The 24793-nt window shown below is 34.4% G+C and overlaps 1 protein-coding gene across 1 annotated transcript in view; it reads right to left on the bottom strand.

Annotated features, from left to right (window-relative positions):
• Positions 1-24793, bottom strand: part of Cnot6l (CCR4-NOT transcription complex subunit 6 like) — a 73365-nt gene that overhangs the window by 31404 nt on the left and 17168 nt on the right. Inside the window, exons 4-5 of the mRNA XM_010628363.2 lie at positions 11840-11929; positions 447-515 (exon numbers count right to left, since the gene is read on the bottom strand). Coding sequence (XP_010626665.1) covers positions 447-515; positions 11840-11929 — 159 coding nt within the window. The remainder of the gene's footprint in view (positions 1-446; positions 516-11839; positions 11930-24793) is intronic.

Raw genomic sequence — 24793 nt, 5'->3', positions numbered from 1 at the left:
GTAGACATACATATATATATATATATGTGTATACACACACACACACACACACACACACACACTTGCTTTGTTTTGTTGGTTTTATTGAGACAGGTTCTTACTATGTAGTTCCAGCTGACTTTGAACTTACTAAGTAGACCTGATTGGCCTCAAATTTGTGGCATTTCTCCTGCCTCAGCCTCCCAAATGCTGGGATTACAGGCATGCACCACCATGCCAAGCCTAGCAAGGAAGAATTTCAAAAGCAATAGGTGCATTGCTGTGAAGTATACAAAATACCTGTACATCTCACTATCAAAAGGTGGATTTTCTGAGTCTATCCATCAGTATTTCTAAATTTACCTACCCACAGAAGGCAAAATGAAGGCCTATTAATTATAGATCATGGAGACAAATGGCATTTTAAATATATCTGAGAAAACTCAAGAAAGTATGAGAAAAACTACCTGATGGCAGAATTTGGTCTCGTTCTTTTAATGTAATCCATGGCCTCGGAGGAAGCTGCTCTGGATGAACTGAAAAAAAAAAAAATTTGCAAACATCAGTTAATTTCATGTATTTCTAAAATCAGTAAACTTAATTTATAATATATACTAAAATATACTATATATAGTATAATATAAACTAAACTTAGTTTATAATGTGAAATCAACCTGTTTTCATTCAACTATAGTGGCCCACAAACTGACTTAAAATCCAATTCTAAAATTTAGTGAAGATTTAGAAACCAGAGGCCATTTAAGAAGAGTTATATAGAGAAGATAAAACTAGTATCTGAAAAAAAACATTAGAAACTCTTTAATGCATTATGGTATTTATGAAAAGTAAAATCTTATGTCTTAGTTACATATGTAAATTGTGTTGATTCAGTCTTAGGAAATCAAAGCTATGTAAAATTACAACATGCTGATTAATAAAACACTCAAACATATTTAATATAGAAATATATATGAATATATGATAAAAATTGAAACTAATGAGGCTTTTATTTCATGCTCTTACTTTCTCTTTTATTATGTCAAAGCAAAGCAAGAGATAAGAATAAAATTAGGCTATACAGAAAATAAGGCACTGGTTAAACATTAATTGTTCAGACACGGTTATCAATACCACAGAACTAAATTAGCAGATGAAAGAAAATTCACTAAGTTATGATTTAACTACCTCCTTTTCTCTTTCTTTTTAAAACTCTACACAATTACAGAACAACAGCATTCACGCTTGCAGATTTGCCCACGGTTTTAGTGGCTGAGCAATGCGTTTCTTTAAAACGAAAATATTCCATTTTCATCCAACTCTGGAAAGTTTGACCAAAGTAGCCTATATCTTAAAAAATGTATCACTTCAATAACTATTTTGGTGCTCCAAAAATCTATTAAAATAACCACTTTTTTTGCAGAGTACAATAAATATTTTCTGTATAATCCCCATGTTGTCAGGGGGGGAAAAAATGAAAGTTATCTTAAAATTACAAATCCAGCTGGTTCAACATATTTAATCCTAGAATATAATTGTGCCTCCTAGGAGAACTTAACTAATAAATTTATGGCAACTGTCTCAAAAATGGAAATATGTAAAATGAAAGCCAAACAAGACATTCAAGGTGTTGAGATTTTTGGTACCAAAACTCTACATAGGTTAGCTTTAGTAAAAATTTCAGAAATTAAAAGGTTTCTCAAAATAAAATGAGTAATGTATTATTAACATTTGGTGCTTACCAAACCTTAACACATCACAATGCATCAATATAAGTGAAATGCAGTGTTCACCAATAATATCCAAATGGCCAAAAACATAAGAAATGATAATTACACACACAAAAAAAAGAAATGATAATCACCCCATTAAAATGACACAACATTTTTTAAATAAGTTGACCCAAAATTTTAAAGTCTAATGGTATCCTGGGTTGGTGTTGGTGAAAAGAAATAGCTACTTGCAGCCAGATACACCTGTAATTCTAGCTAAGGCAGGAGGATCTTGAGTTGAGGCCAGCATGGGCAACTTAGCAAAACCCTGTCTCAAAACAAGAAAGGGCTAGGGAGGGGTAAAGCACTTGACTAGCATACACAAAGACCTGAGTTCAATTCCCAGTACCATAAGCACACAGAAAGCTACTCTTATGTACAACTTCTAGGAATATAAATTAAAACAGCTATCTGGAGAACAAGTGGCATCATCTTCTAAAACTTAAAAAACATACAAACAAACAAAAATCCATGGCCCTATGACCCAGCAACTCTGTATCTTTGGATCAGCCCTATCTGCTAAGGCAACATTCAAACATTATTCATTGTACTGTTGTTTATAATAGCAAAAGCAATGGTAAATATCTAAGAAACACCCATAAGAAAATCTATTATATAGTTTAGAAAACAGATGTGTATATGTTAAATAGAAAAATATTCAAGAGATACTATAAACTAAAAGGAATTTTAAAATGTGGATTAAATGTGTTATAATTTATTAGAAAAATTTAAAGCTACACACTAAAAGTAATTCTATAAAATTTCTCCTGGTACAATTTTGTATGTAAATAACTACCAGAAATCATTCTAACTTATCACTATATACATAAAGGAACTAGAACTAAAGGTTCAAAAAAAATTTAAGAAGAGGCCAGTGAGGCTTATAGGATCTCAAAGTTTAAAAAAATTTTTTTTAACCTTAACAGGAATTTTAACATACTTTAAAAGGAAGATCATATATTCATGTGAACAAATATCTAAAATCAATTTTTAAAGCTGGAACATAAATCAATGATACAACAAACTAAAGAAACAGAGATACATGGAACTATCACATAAAAATAAATGTACTGGCAACCCAATCTGCCAAAAGCAGTATCTCCCGAAAAGCCCAAAACTACCACATCATCTCACCTCATACCTCACACCAGCTGGCAGCAATAGGTCTGATCTGCCCATGGTGAGGGTTATCAACTGAGCCTGGAAGGAACAATAAAACTTACATGCCTAACTTAAACAGGGCAACTGTCTTTAAAATTGCAAAATTAAAAAAGGATCAAGAAATCAAGAAGGCGGAACAGAAGCAAGCAGCTATCACAGCCTCTCTGTGACCCATAATGGAGACAGCTAGAGCTACTGAACAAGGAGAAAGAGAAGAGCTCCAAGAATCAAGAAAGAGCTAATAAGGAAAGATAAAATCATTAAAAAACAGAAAGGCAGCACCGAAAAGAACAAAGCAGGCTGCAAAGTCAACCTGAAATTGAGTCTGTAAGCACAAGGTGAGCCCAGAGAGGGCTGGCAGCCCCAGTGGAAAACAACGACCAGAATACTAGCTCAAGTAAAAACTGGGTTATTACAAGCTATAAACTTATTGCAGATTTATCATGAAAGTGACTCCTCTTACATGGTAGGCTTGCTCAGAAGAAATCTATTGTAGTGCCTGCCATCCCTTGGAGTAGTATTACCATGAGCCACTTGGATAGAGGTATATTGTTTGAGACTAAGCTGCTTCAGAGAACAGAAGCAACAGAACAAACACATGTCAGGGTTCCTATGTACGACTGGCAGGAAGAGAGCCAAAAAAAAGACAGTGGAAAGTGGAGGGCTCATCATCACAGACGCCCTGAGATGTTTGAGCAGTAGAGAGCTCAGGCTGTGGAAGGCAACAAACAGTTGGCAGTACTTCTCCCCATGGTGAGGAGCCGCATCTATATGTGGTTTTCACAGGGGGCTGAGTTGGAAAGCATTAAGATCAAGTGCAGCATTTTTGATTCTCCTCAAAGAAATCAGTGGTCTCTCAGCTTCTCCCAAGTGCCAGTGTGTTCAGGATACACTTTTTTTTTTGTACCAGGGATCAGACTTGGGTCTTGTGCTTGCAAGGCAGGCAATAGAACCACTTAGCTAAATCCCCAGCCCTCAAGGATACACTTCTGCTTAGACATTTGCCACATCCAAGGGTAGATCCAAAGACGAACCTCTGGAGCAAGTAGGACAACTTAGTAGCTCAAAAGCCAAAAGTCACTTGAGGACAGCAGTGGTGCAGGGTGCATACAGTAACATATATAAACTGTAAAAGTCTCTGGAATTACAACAGCCATAAAGAAACAACATACCACTGAATAGCCCCTCCCAGAGGATAAGCCCAGACCAGACTCAGCTTTCACAAAGAAATGGCCTATCAAGTAGGTAGAAACAAATGAGGTCCAAGTTGCAACTCACTAAAAAAACAAAGATACTAGTGGATTCAAATACTGCAGTTCTGAAAAAAACTTTAACTATTCAACCCCTTGATATAGAGGCCTTTCTGGACTCATATTTCTTTTTCTTTATTTTTTTCTCCTCTTTATATTTTTTTCCTTTTTTCCTTCCTTTACCTTCTTTTCTTTTCCTTATTTTCCAAAACTTTTACATAATTTTATATAGCTTGTTCATTAATCAGATCCATATGTATCTCACTTCTTTCTCTTCCTATTTTACCTTCCTTTTTCTTTCTAAATTTTACTTCAATTTTCCCCTTTCCCCAACCTCACTATCATTATTATTACTAAACTTTATGAATGTTTAGCATTTCACTTTAGATTGATTTTTTTCTATTGTTAATGATGGTATAGTTGTTGCTTTTAATTAGTTTTTACTGCATGCCAATATCAGGTTTGCCTCTGTGCCATCATCACTCTGAGCAGTGATGGGGATGTGATGGAAATCACAACCTAAAAACAAGGCTGTACACTAAGACCTTCACATAAAATTGGAAAATATTCATCTCAACTGATGCCCAAGTCTCAGTATAGAAATATGAACATAAAAAAATACACTATAGCTCTTCCAAAAGTTCATAATTTGTCATAATTGAAAAAAATACTGAAGTAGATGAAATGCCAAAAAACACAAAAGACTAATTTTTAAAATAATCAATGATACCAAAGATGATGCAAACAAGTGACCTAATGAAGAAAGACAAGGCAGGTTATCAAGGACTAATTCAACAAAGAGAGATTGTGAAAAAGAACCAAACCGAAATATCAGAAATGAAAAGTTCAGTAAGTCAAATAAAAAATTCAGCTGAAAGCTTCACCAATAAGCTGGATCAAGCAGAAGACAGAATTTCAGAGCTTCAAGATAGCAATGAATTATCAAATTCAAGCACTAAGAAATTATAGACATAAGATCCAAGAACTGGGACGTAGCTAAAAAACCAAACTTAGGAAGTTTTGGTGTAGAACAGGACACCCAGGATTAGATTAAGGGAACAGAAAACCTATTCAACAATCTATTCAACAAAACAATAGAAAACTCCCCCAAATTTTGGATAAAATATGAGTATCCAGAAACAGAAGGCATTCAAAACACCAAATAGGTGTGACCAGAAGAGAATCTACCCCCATGTCACATTATAGCTACCAGGTCAAAAATACAAAACAAGGAAAAAACACTGATACCTACAGAAAGTCTATAGAGGCAAACCCATTGGAATAATTACACACTTCTCTGCAGAAACTTCAAAGGTCAAGAGAGAATAAAACAATGTTTTGGAAGCCCTGAAAGAAAGTAACTGTCAACCTAGATTAATATATCCAACAAAACTGAAGGAGAGGGTCAGGGATTTAGCTCAGTGGTGCCACCACCTGCCTCGCGAGGGCAAGGTCTTGAGTTCAATCTCTGGTAACAACAACAAAAAAAGGAGAAATAAAGGCCTTACAAAATAGGCCTAAACTAAAGAAATTCATGACAACTAAACCTGGATTGAAGATAACTTAAAAAAAAAGAAAGAAGAAGAACAGATAACCTATTGAGAATTAGGAAATCAATCAATTAAAAAAATAACAAAATGACAGCAATCAGTATATAACATTTTACAATAACTATGAAAGAAAATGGCCTTAACTTTCCCATTAAAAGACACAGGCTGGCAGATTAGAATAAAAAACAAAACCCAACACTTTGGATGCTTCCAAGAAGCACAACCCAACAGCAATGACATAAGACTAAAGGATGGAAAACAATACTATTTGCAAATGGAATACAAAAGCAAGCAGGATTAGCTATACTCATACTGTATCTGACAAAGTAAACATCAAGACAAAATTAGAAAAGATAAAGACCACAACGTTCTTCAAAATAGATATTTTAGGCAATCAAGCAAGTCTTAAATACACGGAGAAAAAGAAACAGCTTTACACATGATGATACAAAAAATTAGCAGCTAGAAAAACTACAGAAATTATACAAACACATGGGAGACTGAAAAATTCACTTTTGAGTGAGTCCCTTAAGAATTCAGAAGGAAATTATAAATTCCTAGAATCACATGAAAATGGGAATACAACGTACGACAATCTGGAGGACACAGTAAAGGGAGTTGTAAGAGGGATGTTTATAGTGATGACAGCTTACATTAAAAAAAAAATAGACCTCTAATAAATACGGACGTATCTCAAGGTCCCGGAAAAACAAGTAGAAATCAAAAACTATGCCCAATAGAAAAAACAAAACAAAACAATAAGGATCTGGGATAAAATTAATGAAATACAGAATAAAAGAACAATACACAGGATCAATGATACAAAGAGTTGATCCTTTGAATAAACAAGATTCATAAACTTTTACCTAAACTAACCAAATAAAAGACCCAAATCAATACAATTAGAAATTAAAAGGGAGATGTTACCACAGACACCAGTGAAATCTATTAAGTCCAAGGCCTTTGTTCAGCTACATCCCCATCCCATTTGGTGTTGTATTGTGTTTTCTGAAACAAAGTTTCACTAAGTTGCCCATGCTGGGTTTGAATTTGCTATCCTCCTGCCTTAGCCTTCCAGGTGTGTACCACAGTACCAGGCTGATAACATTAATTTTTAAAAAGCAGAAATGCCTATGTGATATCAGATATAGATTTCAGAGAAAATAAAGTACTTGGAACACGGAGTATCATTACCTAATGATAAAAATTATCCACAAAAATTAGCAATCCTCAGTATGTATATACCAATTAATAGAGTTTAAAAATACCTGAAGTAAAATATAACAAAGCTCAAAGAGAAATAAATACAAAACTATATTTGGGGATTTCAATACCCCAATAACTCCAGATAAGACTATACTAGGTAAGAAATTAGAAAAGATATAGAACTGAATTTAAACAATATCATCTAATTTACACGTACAGACTGACCCCAAAACTGGAGGAAAGACATGTTTTTCAAGAGCCCAAAGAACATTCTCCAAGTCAAACAATATACTAAATCATAATACATACTTCATTTTTAAAAGAAATGAAATAATGCAAACTAAAATCAAAAAAGAAATAGGAGAAAAAGACAACAGGAAAAGTTTAAAACCCTTATAAATTAAATAACACACCTAAATAATCCACTGGCCAAAGAGGAAGTCATACACACACACACACACACACACACACACACACACACACACACAAATAAATGAATAAATACAGGAAAGAGCTCCATGGATGGATGGATGGATGGATGGGAAAAATCTCAAAAAATATGAATTCCTACCTCAAACTACAAGAAGAAAAAACTAAACCAAGCAGAGGAAGGAAACAGTAAGCTATACAAAGAAATTAATTAAAAAGAACAGAAAAGACATACAATGCAAATTCAAAGCAAAGGGGAAATCATGTAGCTTCCCCACTACACTTATATTAGTATCGAAATAAATTTTAAAGAAAAGAGCAATGCAATGACAAAAGGTTTTAATAACCAGAAACACATGAAAATATACCCTTAAAATTTATAATTAAAAGGCTGAAAAAACAAAACAAATATATAATAAAAAAGGGAGATATTAATATAGGTATACAAGTAATGAATAAATTCAAAGTAACCATTAAATATACTAAAATACATTCAAATAATATAACTGACAAAAAGCTGGTATATGCAGAATTCTCAACTATAGAAGGCATATTCTTGTCAAGTACTCATTTAAAATTTACAGAAAGTAAGAATGTGCTGGGTAACAACACATTTTAAAAATTTAAATCAAAGTTCACAATCACTCTGAAACTGAGCTAGAAATCTTTGTCCAAGAAAACTAGAATTCCTCTGAAAATAAAGAATAAACTTCTACATGAAACACAGGACAATAAAGAAATAATAAAGACTATTAGAAAAATATGCTGAACTAGATGAGGATAATAATACAAATTAAAACTGTGTAGGGCCGTGGAATTTAGCTCAGTGGTTCAGTGGCCTGCCTTGCAAGAACAAGGACCTGAGTTCAATCCCCGTTACCAAAAACAAACAAACAAAAAAAAACTGTGGCGTATAGCTTAAAGCCATGTTTTTTGTTTTTGTTTTTTCTGGTATTAGGGATCAAACTTAGGACCTTGTGCTTACAAGGCAGGAATGGCGCCACTGAGCTAAATTCCTGGCCCTAAAAGCCATGTTTATGGACAAGTTTATAAATGAATATGTTGGAGAAAACTGACTACAAAAGTAACAATTTAGGTTTCATGTTGTTAGAAAAATAGTAAATAAAACCTGAACAAAGAAATGGAGTATTAATGATATTCTGACACTATAATGAAGCCAAAAATTGGTTCATTTTTTGTTTTAAAAGAAAATATTAATGAATACCTGAGTGAATGACTGTCCATGAAGTGCAAGTGCAACACAAATAAAATTAAAATTTCAAATGGAAAAGTGACTTCACTAAATTTCCTGTGTGTAAGAAAATATTCTGAAATACTTTATAACAATAAATTTGAAAATTTAGATAAAATATGCAAATTTCCAGATAACACAATTTTCAGAAACTGATAAAATGGGAATGAGAATATTCCTATAGTTATTAAAGAAATTAAATCAGTAACTTAAAACTTCCTATAAACCTCAGGCCCAGATGTATTATATGAAATATATAAGAAAGAAAAAGCACTTATCTGAAACCCTTCCAAATAACAGAATTCTCAATTAACTTCATGAAACCAGTATAACTTTAACATTAAAATTTGACAAGAACAATGAAGAAAGGAAATTACTGGCCAGTCTATCTCATACTTACAAATACAAACAATCATAAGTAAAATATTACTAATGTAACAATAAGGATATATAAAAAAGTTTATAATATATTGCAACCTATTTGAATTTATTCCAGGAATACAAAGGTGATATTGACACATTAAAAAAAGTTAATAGTTATATCAGGATAAAGGACAAAAATCATCTGCTTGTATCAGTAGAGAGCAGGCATTTAATAAAATCCACCACCTATTCATTCAAAAGTCCTCCTAGCTGATCCGGGCAGGCATGGTGGCACACACCTGTAGTCCCAGCACTTAGGAGGCTAAGGCAGGAAGATTGCTCTGACTTTGAGGTCAGCTTGGGCTACATAGGGAGTTCAAAAACTTAGAAACTCCAGGTGGCAAAATAAATGGCAGAACCAGGCCCAATGTTGTATACATTTCAATTCTCCAGGGCAATCTATTTGGAGAGAGAAGAGATTTGAAACTTAATTCTCAACATTTTAATAAAAATACAAGGTAAAGAAATCACTTGGGCAAAACTTTCCAAGATTAGTTTCAATCATATCAAAAGAGATTTACTCTACTGGAGTTTGAGTTTTATAAATCTATCATAATTAAAAACTCTCTTACATTTCCCAAAAGACTAACAGAAGCCAGATGTTGTGGCACACTCCTATGAACCTAGCAACTGGGGAGGTTGAAGGAGGATTGCAAGTTTGAGGCCAACATGGGCAACTCTGTGACAATCTGTCCCCAATTTTTTTTTTAAGAGAGAAAACTAATGGAAGAGAACAGAGAACTCAGAAACAGACCCACACATGTAGTGACACTTGATTTATGGAAAAGAAAGCACTAAAAAAATGGGCAAGGTGGTGCAAGTCTGTAATCCCAGCTACTCAGGAAAATCACAAATTTGGGATCAAACTGAGCAACTAAGCAAAATCCTGTCTCAAAATAAAGTAAAGGGCCAGAAAGTAGTTCGGCACTCAGTGGGTTCAATCCCCAGAGCCATCAAAAAAAGTCTCATCAATAAATGATTCAGGATCAATATGATATGCATATAGAAAAGTCATTAAAATTAAATTTAACTCTTACTTTACACAAACATAAATTCCAAGGTTATATTCTAAGTATTTTTACAAGTAAAAAAATAATTTTCTAGGGCCCAGGACTTAGCTCAGTGGTTCCAGCGACTGCTTTGCAAGTGCAGGGACCCGAGTTCGATCCCTGGTACCAAAAAAACAACAACAAAACAAACAAAGTTTCTATGTAATAATATAGGATACATTAATGTGGTACAGAAAAATTCTTAAAGAGGAAGGACATCATTAAGTTGTAGTAAAAGTTCTTTTCATCAAAGGACAAATTAAGCACAGGAAAAATAGCCCAGGAAAAGATATGTGCAACATACATACCATTAAAGATTTGATATCTAAGACACATATCTTACACACACACACACACACACACACACACACACACGGCTTATTTAAATGGCTATATCTATACAAACAAGATATTTTAATGCAAATTGGAAACAACATGCACATATTATGTATATATTAATTAAACTTTCATATATTCCCAATTCTTTACTAAACGATCTCTGTAATAAATTTGCTAATTTCTCTTCTATCAAGCAACTTTAAGTCTTTTAGCCAAAAAACATTTTAGATGATATTAAATGTTTTTTCCTTGTTGTAAATCTTATTTTTCTTGTATGAGAGGAAGGTCTCTTTCATGACAGAGATAAATTCAAAGAATATAGCCAAAACACTGTGACAAGGGCTCCTTTATAAAAACATGAGGCCAAGTTCTTTCCAAATACAGTATCTTAGAAAGACATTATGCCAACAAAAATATCTAATTCAGCAGTATCTCCACACTTTTACATATATTTTGAATGCCTATGCAACAATGACAAAAAATATATTTAGATAATTGAAGGTAACCTCCTTTTTTTTTTGGTACCGGGGATCGAACTCTGGTCCTTGCACTTGCAAGACAGGTGACAGAATCACTGAGCTAAATCCCCAGCCCACAAAAAATATATTTAAGTAAAATACTTAATAGCCTTCTTATATAAGCAACTTGCTTTTGGAACATGACCATTTCAGTCTCGTAACTCTGGTGTTCTTTAATATAAAATCATCCTTGCAAAATTTCCACAAATGCACAATGAATCAAACAATGCATGCTTCTTGATTTACATTGATGTTATGTACTGGTTATGATTAAGCTGAAAATATCCTAATTCAAAAGTGTATTTAATATATCTAACCTACCAAACACCATAGCCCAACCCAGTCTATTAGATTATAATCAAACAAAATCATTTAACAAAAGTCTATTTAAAATAAGATGCTGACTATAACTTACTGGATACTGGACTGCAAATGAAAAACGGAATGGCTGGATAGTTGTGCTTTCATACAAAGAGTGGAAAACTTTAAGTTAAACCACCCTACATCTAGTGTCTAGTTATTTTGGTTTTTTATAAAATATAAAATATACAGGTTCCAAATAATCCGCACCAAATTCAAACAACTAGTAACTATACATCTTTGTGACCAAGATGGGTTCATAGCCCTGGCATTAATTAGCTGCATGTAAATGAGTAATCTGTGAATCTCTAAATTTACACCTTTAAAATATAAGTACAAATCTGTACAACTTAGATTCTTAGAAAAACTAAACAAGATAATGTAATGAAAACTCCTAATATATTGTTTAATAACAGAAAACACTCAGTATATGAAAAGAATGTTTTGCTATCTAAAAGCAAAAATGCCAAACATAAACAGTTATAAAAGCAACTTGTGATATATTAGCCAATAATAGTATCTGTAGAGTTTACTACTTGGTCATTACTAGTTACCTGCAAGATTGTCAAGCATGAAATTCAGTAGCTTTCGGGTTCCATCTGGGTCCTGGTATAAGTTGAGAATATCCTGTGACAAAGGATTGCCTAAAAGATAAAAATAAAACCCATAAGACTTATAATTGGAAGACAAGACAGAAATGTATACTATGAAACAAACTATTAATTTTCTAAATTGATTCTACTATATTTAATCTATTACTGACATTTAAAGGTATTATATGAATTTTAAGAAGCACACTGGAGACTGGATAAAGAAAATGTGGGATTTTTTTTTTTTAAATGGAGTACTACTTAGCCAATAAAGAATGAGAAACTAGAGACACTTATAGCTAAATGGATGCACAGTGAGGCCACACTCTTAAGTGAAATAAATAGGACACATGTGTAAATACCACCTTCTCTGGTGTGAGAAACCAAAAGTGTAAGTTAGGATCAAAATGTACAATAGATAATACGAAAGAGGAAGAAAAGGTCCAAAGGGGAAGGGGAAGTGGGTAAAGGAGAGGAAAGGGAAAGAAATAAATATGAGAAAAGGAAAATATGGAAACAAAGTTTTGTAAACAGGGAGGGGTGGAGAGGTTGAACAGAGGGCAGGGGAGTGGGGAAAAAATAAGAACCAAGATATAATATGTAAAGGTACAAATTCCCAATAATGAATGTCAGCATATTGTATACATAAAATGTACCAATAAAATTAATGAAAAAAAAATTTTAAAAGAAACACACTTTGAGATAGTCATAAAAAATAACTTTCAAGTTTTTTCCCCCAGATTTCATTATTTATATCATGAACTCATCACACACACACACACACACACACACACACAAATATATATATGATATAATCTTAGTCAATTCAGAAGCAACCCTATAGAGGTTGGACATTTATTTGAAGACAGGAAAGGCAAACACTATGAACAAGAAAGAATGTTCTATGATATCATAAAGGAGATCATCTTAGAGCATTTTACTACATATGAGGAAAAGGAAAATATTTCAAGTGAAAACAAAACCTGTTGCCAAATGCGTTAGTGAACTGTGGGAATAAGAATTTTATGCCCATAAATTCAAAAACGTAGAAAAATGGACAAATTCCTTGAAAGATGGAAACTGCCCAAACCTACTCAAGAGGAAATGGATTTAAAAAGTCAGTAAAAATAGCAGAGTAAGGACCTTCAAACATTTACCGCTCCATAAGAGCAAAAACAAAACAAAACCTGATTAAAAAAACTGTCAAAAATCACCTGTAATGTACAGAATAGTAACATTTCATCAACCACAGACTGCATATACAACAGTAATCCCATAAGATTAAAATGACTGAAAACTATTATTCATGTGTTTGTAGTAATGCTAGGTAAAACCTACTGTGTTGCCAGCTTACAGTATAAAACTATACAGCAGATAATATAATGGTGATTAAAACTTATATAAAAGTATACAGCATATGTAATTGCATACAGGGCATGACGTTTGATAGTAATAATTATTATTATAATAAAGAAGTATACTACTGGTCTTTGTATTTACTATTGTAGATTCTATCATGGTCTCAGAAAATACTACTATAAAACATTATGCCCTGTTATTTCACCAGCAGCTTTACACATCTCATGTTTCCTATGCCTCTTGATTACATCAAGAGGTCACGAGGCCACGTTGAATAACTGACCTATACTATTCAGAATTGTGTATGTTCTTTAATGGTCACAAAATGATGAAATTGCCTAACAACACATTTCTCAAAATATATCCCTCTTTACACAATGCATGACTGTATGAGGGCTCTGAAATACCCAGGAAGGATTTATTTAACAAAAAAATCTAGACTATTGTTAAGAATAATGACTTGTAGAGTTTTTATTATGATTTCACATTGACAAGGCAACTTTTCAGCCAGCAAAACAACCAAAACCAAGCTGGAACTCTTTTAAAGCCTCATTCCCAAAGAATATGTACATATACATAGGGTTATATACAGCTTGGGAAAGACCTAAAAATAGAGTTATTTCTCACCTCTATCTGACCTTGAAGCTATGCCCAAGCAGGAAATGAAGGTTAAGGGAGAATTGTAAACTTTTTGGCTTGGTATTGGAGGTGTGCCCCAAACAGAGTCACTTGGCAAAGAATGGGAGATTTATTAGTTGCAGGCATTAAAGGAAATCTATATAATCATTAACTGACACGCAAAACTAAGTAAAAACTTCAGGGGCCAAACATGAAGAACAAAGAATTAGTTCTACAAGTAATGAACAAAAAATAGAACTAACAACAAGAAGCATGGGATGAATTGCAGTTCTAATTTCAGAGCTGTCATGTTTACTTAAAATGTGTCGTTCTCAAGAAAAAAAATGAAGAAACATGCAAAGAAATGATAAAGTAGTATGTGAAGTGGCGGGGGGTAGTCAAAAAATACCGGAGGATACGTACTCAACTTTAAATTTAAACCAGCTACTTAAAATACAAACAGGTTATTGAGTTTGGATGGTTCAAATTAACAATTTTTCAACTTTATGATGGTTCAAAAACACGCAAAGAGGGCATGATGGCACATGCCTGTAATCCTCAGCACAGGGAGGCTGAGACAGCAGTGTTGAAAGTTTGAGCCTAGCTTGAGCAACTAAGACCTTGTTTCAAAGGGGGTTGGGGAATGATGCTGGGGATGTAGCACAGTGCGAAGGCCCAAAGTTCAATCTCCAGTACTGTGCCCTCCCCCACAAAGGAGTGAAAATGGCAGTGTGAAAACTGGCAGCATATCACAACCTGTCCTGGACCTGGAACCCAGACACCTGCAAAACTTGGTAAAAAGGAAAGGAAGAAGTGCTCTGGGAATCAGAAAACAGTGACAAGAAAACTAGATTATCACAGAGAAACTGAAGAAAACTGAGAAAAAAGAACAAAGTAGTCTGGAACACTAATGTGGCCTCCCAGGGAAGAGGTCCACAAAGTAAGTCCTGAGAAGGTCAACAGCCTCAGGGAAAAACTACAAACTGGCAGAGCCAGCTCCAGTAAAAGCCCACCGTTACTGTAAACTACAAAATAAGAAGTCACAGAACAACTACACTTTAGGATTTCTGGAGCCACTCTACCAGTGACTGCATGGGAGTTAGCTATAGGAGTTAGCTGCAGAGGGGGAAGCTACTCATAGACCCCCTACAAGTTTAAGCAGCGGGGAACTCTCAGGCCAAGAAGAACACAGTAGTCCTACTCTCTGTAGAGAGAAGCCAAGCTGGTCACAAATGGTTTTCTGAGGGGGCTGGGTCTAAACATCATGACATTGTAACTGCTTCATTATCTACAACCAGTACAGAATCTAGTGCTGTCTGCTTTTCCTACCTGCCAACATGATCAGGGATCTGCCTGACCTCCAATCGTTATACACTCTGGGGGTATATATGGACCCAAAGCCCTCTGGAGTAGAGGGAAAAGGGGCATCCGGTGCTTTCCATATCCCAAATGTATATGGACACAGGGTCCTTGAACAGGGGCACTACTAGGAGCACATCACAAGTTCAAAGGCCATGGAGGCAGGCAGAGATAGCAGTATGGGGCACACAGAGGGGGAAGGACATGAAGGCCCCTGCAATGAACACAGCCCCAGGGCAGAAACCATACCATTCATTGGCCCCTCACAGCAGGAAAGGCAGAGTAGGACTCAGTACACACACACAAACACAAAATGGCACACACACACATACATATATACACACAAAATGGGCATAGAAACAAAATAGGCCTTAGTTATTCTTCTCCCATATGTGGATTCCAACACAAGGGCCCCTGGAAAAAAAAAATCACTCTGCCAAAAAGGCAGAGGAATTTGGGGGACTAATTTACCAGTTTTTTTATTCCTCTTTTCTTTTGCTCTTTATGCTTTTCCATACTTTTTTGTTCTTTTTTTTTTTTGCTTTTACCTTTCTTTTCTTCTTCAAAAGATTATTCCACTTTTTCTCCTCCTTCTAAACTTCCTTTTCTCAAATGTCAGTACTTTCATTTTCCACCTTCTATACCCCTTCATTTTCACTAGTATTACAATTAAGCTTTATTGATTTTTTTTAACCAGAGATGATTAAACACTCTTACTTCTGAACTCTTTCCTATTTAGTTGTTGCATTTAGTAAACATTTACTGTATGTCAATATTTGCTCTTTGTATCTATATCATTATAAATCTCTTCTATCGATAAGGGTGGTATAGGTACAGCTTTTCTTTTTTTTATTTTCTGTGGTACTGGGGATCAAACTCAGGACCTTGTGCTTGCAAGGCAGGCAGTGGCACCACTGAGCTAAATCCCTGGCCCCAGGGATAGCTTTTATAGGTTTATATGTCAGATTTATCTCTGACTCTATTATTATTATTACCCATTTCTTTCCAATTGCAAAGAGAGAAGTTGTTTTTTTCTGCATGCCAATACATATATGATCTGTCTTTATGTAATCAGCATTACTGTGGTTCATGTTCTCTGTAAGGTGGCTGGAGATCAATCCCCAGGTTAGACACTAAGACCCACAAATATTACACTATGTTGAAGAGGAAAATGAATATAAAATCTTAACTCAAAACAATGACACAGCACAGAGAGACAGACTGTTACTAAAGAGATTTAATTTCTGGATTGTTTTCTCTAGCTCTGTGAAATATGTTGTTGAATTTCAATCAGGATACATTGAATCTATACAAAAGTTGTGGAAGTATGTTCATTTTCACTATATTGGTTCTTCCTACCCAAAAACAAAGGATATATTTCCATTTACTGATACCTCTTTGATCTCTTTTTTCAGAATGCTGTAGTTTTCAGAATAGAGGTCTTTTACTTCCTTCCTTAGATCAGTTGCTACATATTTCTTTTTTTATATACTACTGTGAAAGGAATTGTTTCCCAAATTTCTCTCTCAGTGAGTATGTTTTTCCTGTACAAGAAAGCTATTGATTTTTTTAGTGTTGCCCTTGTATCCAGATACTCTACTGAATTTGGTTAGTAAGTTTAGAAGTCTTTTGATGGAGTTTCTGGGATCTTCTATATAGAGTATCATATCATTCGCAAAGAATGACCGTTTAACTTTCTTTCCTATCTTTATTCTTTTTATTTCTTTCTCTTGTCTACTTTCCATGACTAATGTTTCCAGAATAATAAAGAATAGAAGTGGTGACAGTGGGCATCCTTATCTTTGATTTCAGCATGAAAGATTTCAGTTTTTCACCATTTACTATGATGTTAGCTGTCGGTTTTTCATACATGGCTTTTATCAGGTTGAGATAAAGACCATCTATTCCAATTTTGAGTAGGGTTTTTAACATGAATGGGTGTTGCATTATATCAAATACTTCAATTATGATGATTTCTGCATCAATTCAGATGATCATTTGGTTTTTGCCCCTGACTCTGCTAATACAGGGTATGACATTCATTTATGTCAAATCAGCCTTGACTCCCTGGGATGAATCCCATTTGGTCAGGGTGTATGACCTTCACGATGATGGTGTGGTGGTGGTAGTGGTGGTAGCAAAAGCAATGCTAGGCAACAAGGCAGGGGGTATCACAATCCCCAACTTGAAATGATACAAAGCCACTGTGATAAAAACAGCATGGTACTGGCAAAGAAACAGACCCAAGGATCAATGGAATAGGTCAGAAGATACAGAAACAACTCCAGACATACTCAGCTACCTCATCTTGAAAAAGCAGCCAAACACCCTCCCTGGAGAAAAGATTGACTCTTTAATAAATGGTGCTGGAAGAACTGGGTTTCAACCAGCCAAAAATTAAAAGTAGTCCCATATCTCTCACTATGCAGTAAAGTAAAATCAAAATAGATCAAAGATATAAATATTAAAATAGAAACATTAAACTGGCTAGAAGAGAAGTTAGGTAGAATCTTGAAGACACTGGTTCAGGAAAAGACTTTATGAACAAAACCTCAGTCACGTGGGAACTAGCACAAAGAATCAACAACTGGGATCTCATCTTATTCAAAAGCTTCCACACAGCAAGAGAAACCACAAACAGAGTAAAGAGACAACCCACAATGTGGGAAAATAATTTATCAGCTGTTCCTCAGACAAAGGTCTACTATCTAGAAAATATAAAGAACTTAAAAAAATCAACCCCCCCCCCAATTTAAAGACCCAATCCAAAAATGGGCATCTGAAACGAATAGACATTTCTCAGATGAAGTCAAAACAGCAAATCAACAGATGAAAGAATGTTCAACATCTCTGGTTGCTGGACAGACATAAATTAAAACAATGTTGAGAGCCCTCCTCACTCCAGAAAGAACCACTGCTATCAAGAAATCAACCAATGAAAAATGCTGACAGGCTATGGGGGAAAAGGAACACTTACTCACTGTTGGTGAGAGTGTAGACTGGTACAATCACTGTGGAAATCAATAAGGAGATTCCTCAAAAAAGTAGAATTAGAAGTTGCTTTTGACCCAGCTATTCCCTTGCTGGGTATCTTCTCAAAAGAATTAAAAGCATCATACCACAGTGATATATGTTCACCCATGTTTATAGTGGCACAATTTGTAATACCTAAATTTGGGAAACAACTCAAGTGCCCATCAGCTGGTGACCAGATAAAGAAGATATGAGTTTTTGTTAATAAAATGGAGTACTACTCAGGAATAAAGAATGATAAACTAGAGACAGTTATAGCCAAATGGATGCCTGTTGAGGCCATACTCAAGTGAAATAAACAGAACACTCATGTAAATACTGAATGGCTTCTCTGGTGTGAGAAACTCAAGGTGTAAATGAAGGCCAAAATGAATAATAAATAACGTGAATTAAGATTCAAAATTTCAAAGGGAAGGGGAAGTAGGAAGGTGGTGAAAAGGAAAATAAGGGAAAGAAAAAATGAGAAAAGAAGGAAAAAAAGGAAACAAAGCTTTTGTAAATAGGGATGGGTGGAGACGTGGAAGTGAGGGAAGCGGGTATGGGAAAAATAAAAACTAAGATATACCATGTACAGGTACAAATTCCCAATGATGAATATGATCATAATGTATATCTAAAATGTACCAATAAAGTTAATTTTTTTAAAAAAGAGAAAGATCTACACAGTAGAAACATTCTCTACCCTAAGAGATCTTCACTTTGCAGCACAAAAACAACAGAAATATTAGAAAGCAAGGCAACAAGATGGCTCTGAAAACACTTACCCACTCACTCCCCTCACAGGCTGATGTTCCAGACAATGAAGATTAGGATGTTACAGGCAAAGAAAAAAATAATCCAAATGTTTGAACAGCTCAAAGAAGAAACATCTAAACAATTTCATAAGATGTTTAGTAAAGAGGATTTTACTAAATAGAAAAGACTTTGCTAACAAATGTTCAACAAGCTTAGAAAAAGAAAGAAATAATAAATTGACTGAGCTAAGATACTACAAGATATGAATGACCAATTTGGTAAAGAACTAGAAATTATGAAAAGAAAGCAAGGAGAAATATAAAATATAAAATATAAAAATTCAATAAAAAAGTATATTAGCAGATTTAACCAATATGAAGACAGAGTATCAGAAACGGAGGACAAAGTAGTTGTAGCCGATCATAAATTCAATGATAAAAACAAAAAGACACCATGCAATCTAGTTCTAATAGATGTTAGACCAAAACTTACAAAACTTACAAAAGGAGATGAAAAATCCACATTAATGAAATTAGGAGTGAAAGACTAAATCACAACAGATAATGCCAAAATCCAGAAGACTGTTAGTAACTACCATACTATATAAAATTGTACTCCAACAAATTTGAAAATCTTGAATAGACATATTCCTAGACTCATGAATTACCAAAACTGAACCAAGAAGATAGAAAACTTCTGAACAATCCAATATCAAGAAGTGAAAGTGAGTAATTAAAAACCTACAAAGGTTGGGGGTTTAGCTCAGTGGTTCCACCGCCTACCTCGCAAGCACAAGGACTAGAGTTTGATCCCCAGTACCAAAAAAAAAAGAAAAAAAAAACTACAAAGATAAGCCCAGGACCTGACGGATTCACTGAATTCCTCAAAACTTTGAAGGACATTATAACACTAATACTAATGAAGGACATTATAATACCAAACTCTAATGAAATTCAAAAAGAAGAAGTGCTTCCAAACTCATTCCCAGAAGCCAGCATCATTCTGATCCCAAAACCAGACAAAAATCCAAGTAAGAAAGCCACACGCCAGTCTCTTTAATGAACAGTCACAAAAATCCTCAATAAACAACTGGCAAATGGATTACAACAAATCATCAAAAGAATCATGCTCCAAGTAGGTTTCATCCCAGGGATGCAAGGGTGACTCAACTTACACAAATCAATAAGTATTACACATCACATAAACATATGTAAGAACAAAAAAAAGATTATCATATCAAATCAATACATGCAAAAAAAAACTTCTAATAAAATCCAACACCCACTAATGATAAAAATAGGTGTAGGACTGTATCTCAATCCTATAATTAAGTTTGACTAAGCTATTCATGAAAAACCACCAGCTATATTACAAGGAATGAAGCTGAAAGCATTCTATATAAAATTAGGAACAAGATAAGGATGTCCACTATCGCTACTCTCTTTGACATACAATTTGCAACACTAGCCCAAGCAATCAGGCAAGGGAAAGAGATAAAAGGGATAACTATAGAAAAGGAAGAAATAAAATTATTATTTGAAATTATTATTTGAAAATCCTTTACATAGAAGACCCAAGAAGTTTTACCAAGGGATTCCTTGAATAACCAAATTCAGCAATGTATCAAGATACGAAATCAGGACACAAAAATCAAGCATTCCTGAACACCAATAACGATTTCCTCGAGAAAGACAGACTACCCTATGCCAGTGGTCAAAATTGAGGTCTCAATGATGGATGAGGCTGTGACGTCTTTATAGCAAGAAAACACTACAGCTAAGGAATTATGACTCTGTACAACCATTCTCCAAGATCAAATATTAGCAAAGAAAATGGGGATAGCTCGTTCACTATGACCTGCAAGATAGCACAGGTGCCTTGTCAACTGTGAGCTATCCTTCACAAGTATAGTTACTCGCCTTTTTACAACCTGGCTCATTAAGTGCATTAGTTTGGGTATTCTTTACATTTGCCTTAACTGCCCCCGTCCTTCTATCTTGTATAATCATAAATATCAACCAATTGAGAGCATCATTTTAGCCAAAACAGAGCTAAGATCGGGTGGTCTTTAGTGAGGAGCGAGCTAAACATCAATTTCCAGCTCCTCAGAAGTAATAAACTATCATTCTTTATTTCTTGTTCTTTGTATATTATTCTTTCATCCTATGCTATCTCATTAGGTGACCGGGCATCCTCTGGTGATTTGTCAGGCAATCAACCCGACAATTGGTCAGGTTATCAGCTGTGAAAAAAAGCACCTGAGTATTTAATTTTTTTTTAATTTTCTAAAGAATTACAGAAAAGTGTGAGAACAGTTTCTCCGCATATAGAAAATATCAAAAATAAGAATATAAATAGAAACCAAACATAAATTATAATGTAGAAAACTACAATGAACAACAATGACAAAAACCTCTAGAGGGGTTTAAGAACAGTTTTGAGCAGGTAGAAGAAAGGACCACTGAACTTGAAAATAGGTCATATGAGTCTAAAAATCACAAGGAACAAAGAAAATAACAGATGAATAAAGTTTCAGAGATCTTTTGGATACCATCAAGGATACTAACATGTGCATAAGAGGAGTCCCAGAAGGTAAGATCAGAAAAGAACAGGAAAAAACTAAAATATCAAAAAGCACCTCAAATTTGATAAAAAATTATTTAGAAACATACTCAAGAAGTTTCTGAAACTCCAATCAAGATGAAACACAAAATATGTACACCTATACAAATTCTAATAAAATTATGGGAGGTCAAATATATAGAATCTTGAAAGTTGTAGAAGTAACACATTATATCCTCAGTTAGGATATGGAGTACTGTAGTTTTCAAGTAGAGGTCTTTTACTTCCTTCACTAGATTGATTCCTTTTTTTGGATGCTATTGTGAGGTGTTGTTTCCCTAATTTCTCTTTCAGTGAGTTTGTTATTTTGTATAGGAAGGCTACTGATTTTTGAGTGCTGACTTTGTATCTAGCTATGCTACTGAATTTGGTTATTACATCTACAAGCCTTTTGGTGGAATTTCTGGGGTCTTCTATGTAGAGTATCATGTCACCCCAATTAATGATAATTTAGCTTCTTTTCTTCCTATCCTTATTCCTTTTATTATTTTCTCTTGTCTAAATGCTCTGGCTAATGATTCTAGAACTATATTGAATAAGAGTGGTGACAGTGGACATCCTTGTCTTGTTCTTGATTTTAGAGTGAAGGCTTTCAGTTTATGTCCATTTAGTATGATGTTGGCTGTTGGTTTGTCATAGATGGTTTTTATCAAATTGAGATAAGCTGAGATTCCATCTCACTCCAGGAAGAATGGCCGTTATCAAGAAATTAACCAATAACAAAGGCTGGCAGGGCTGTAGGGAAAAAGGAACACTTTCCCACTGTTGGTGAGAAGGTACAATGGTGCAACCACTGTGGAAATCAGTGTGGTGATTACTAAAAAAAACTACAACTAGAGGTTCCATTTGACCCAGCTAACCCCCTTCTTGGCATCTTTCCAAAACAATTAAAATCATCATACCACAGAGATATATGCACATTCATGTTTACAGCAGCATGGTTTCTAATAGCTATATCTTGGAAACAGCCCAGATGTCCATCAATGGATGAATGGATAAAGAAAATGTGGATTGCCTTGCAAGCGCAAGGACCTGAGTTCGATCCCCAGCACCAAAAAAAAAAAAAAAAAAAAAAGTGGCGCTTTTTTTTTAATACAATGGAGCAGTACTCTGCCATAAAGAAGGATAAGGTTGAGACATTTCTAGGTAAATGGATGGATATACTTTGAAACCATACTCTTAAGTGAAATAAAGCAGACACACGTTTAAATACCACATTGTTTCTCTGGTATGAGAAACTGAAAGTGGAAATAAAGACTAAAATGTATAATAGATATTGGGAAATGGAAAGAAAATGTTCAAATGAGAAAGGGAACAAGGGGGGGGAGGGGAAAGAAATAAAGGGACAAGAAAAGAGAACAGAAGAAAGAAATGGAAAGAAAGCTTTTGTAAGAAGGGGAACAAGGGTTGAAGGGAGGGCGAATGATTAAGCAGCAAGATATATCATGTACAGGCACAAATTCTCTATGATGAATGTTATCATTATATATAAAATATATCAATAAATGTTTTGCTTCAAAAAATAGAAATTCCATATGAAAAAAATTTGCATGCAAATAGAAATCAAAAACAAGCATGAGAAGTTACATTTATATCAAACAGACTTTAAGTCAAAAACTGCTAAAGGAGGGCTGGGGATTTAGTTCGGTGGCCTGCCTTGCAAACGCAAGGACCTGAGTTCAATCCCCGGTACCAAAAAAAAAAAACAAAACTGTTAAAAGAAACAAGATTATATAAAGATGAAAGGATCAACTCAGCAAGAGTGTAACAATTATAAATATATAAACATACAAATACATAATGGAATTACTGATAGATATAAAGAAAGAGACTCCAATATAGTAACAGCCAGGAACTTCAAATCAGCAAAGAAATATATATACACCAAATGGACTTAACAGACACTTAGTAGAGTATTTCATTCAAAAGCTCCAGAATATACATTTTTCTCCTAAGTGTATGGAACATTCTCCAGTATAGCCCATATGTCAGGCCACAAAACAAGTCTCATCAAATTTTTTAAAAATAACAATTACGTTTCTTCTTCAACCACAGTGGAATAAAATTAAAAATAAAAAATAACTGGAGAAACTGCACAAATATCTAGAAATTAAGCAATGTGCTCCCAAACTTTCAATTTTAATAAAAGGAAAAGTTAAAAATTTCTTGAAACAAATAAAAATGGAAAAACAATATACCAAAACTTACAGGATACAGGAAAAGCAGTACTCAAACTCAAGTACATAGCAGTAAGTACGTACATAAAAAAGTAGTAAAATTTTAATATGCCACCCATTGAAGCAGCTGAATGAACTAAAACAGAAATAACAAATAAAACTCAAAGGTAGTAGACAGAAACAATAAAGATGATATAAAAGAAATTAAAACATAAAGGATTAATAAAACAAAAATCAGCCTATTGTGTTCTGATGGCAAAACAGATCAAACCCAATAATGCTCCACCACTGAGCTACATCCCAAGCTCTTTTTATCTCTTATTTTGACACAGGGTCTCAGTAAATTTCAGAGCTGGCCTTGAACTTGGGATCCCCCTGCCTAAACCTCCCCAAGTAGCTGGGATTACAGGCCTGCACCACCACTCTTACCATTTCATTTTGAGAGAGTGTCATGCTAAATTATCCAGATTGGCCCCAAATGTGTGACCTTTCTACCTCAGCCTCCCAAATAGCTAAGATTATAGGCACTCGCTTTGACAGTCATAAACTGGCTTTTTGAAAAGATAAGTAAAATCAATAATCCTTAGCTAGAACAAAAAATGGGGAAGAGAAGGAGGGGAGGAGGTGGACAATGACATAAAAACAGACTACAAATGTGACATTGTAAATGATACTACAGACATGCAAAGATCATTAAGGACTATTCTGAACAACTATATGACCCCCCTAAAAATGTAAAGTATGAAAGAAATGAATTTCTGTACCTACCAATAACTAACCGACCAACAAGCAACAAAACTAAACAAAGAAAAGCCCAGGACCAGATCAGCTTCCCTGATGACTTCTGCCAAACTTTTAAAGAAATAACATTAATTCTCAAATTATTCCCAAAATTTCAAAAGGAAGAAAAATCTTATGAACTTATTACATAGTGCCAACATTACCCTGTTTCCAAAACTAGACAAGATACAATAAATGTTTTGGCCAACATTCTTGATGAGCATAAATACAAAAA

This window comes from Fukomys damarensis, unplaced genomic scaffold, assembly GCF_012274545.1.
Source record: "Fukomys damarensis isolate Sample0158 unplaced genomic scaffold, DMR_v1.0_HiC HiC_scaffold_32, whole genome shotgun sequence".
Taxonomy (NCBI): Eukaryota; Metazoa; Chordata; class Mammalia; order Rodentia; family Bathyergidae; genus Fukomys; species Fukomys damarensis.
Note: the sequence above shows the minus strand (reverse complement) of the source record. Positions and strands in the feature narration are given on the sequence as shown.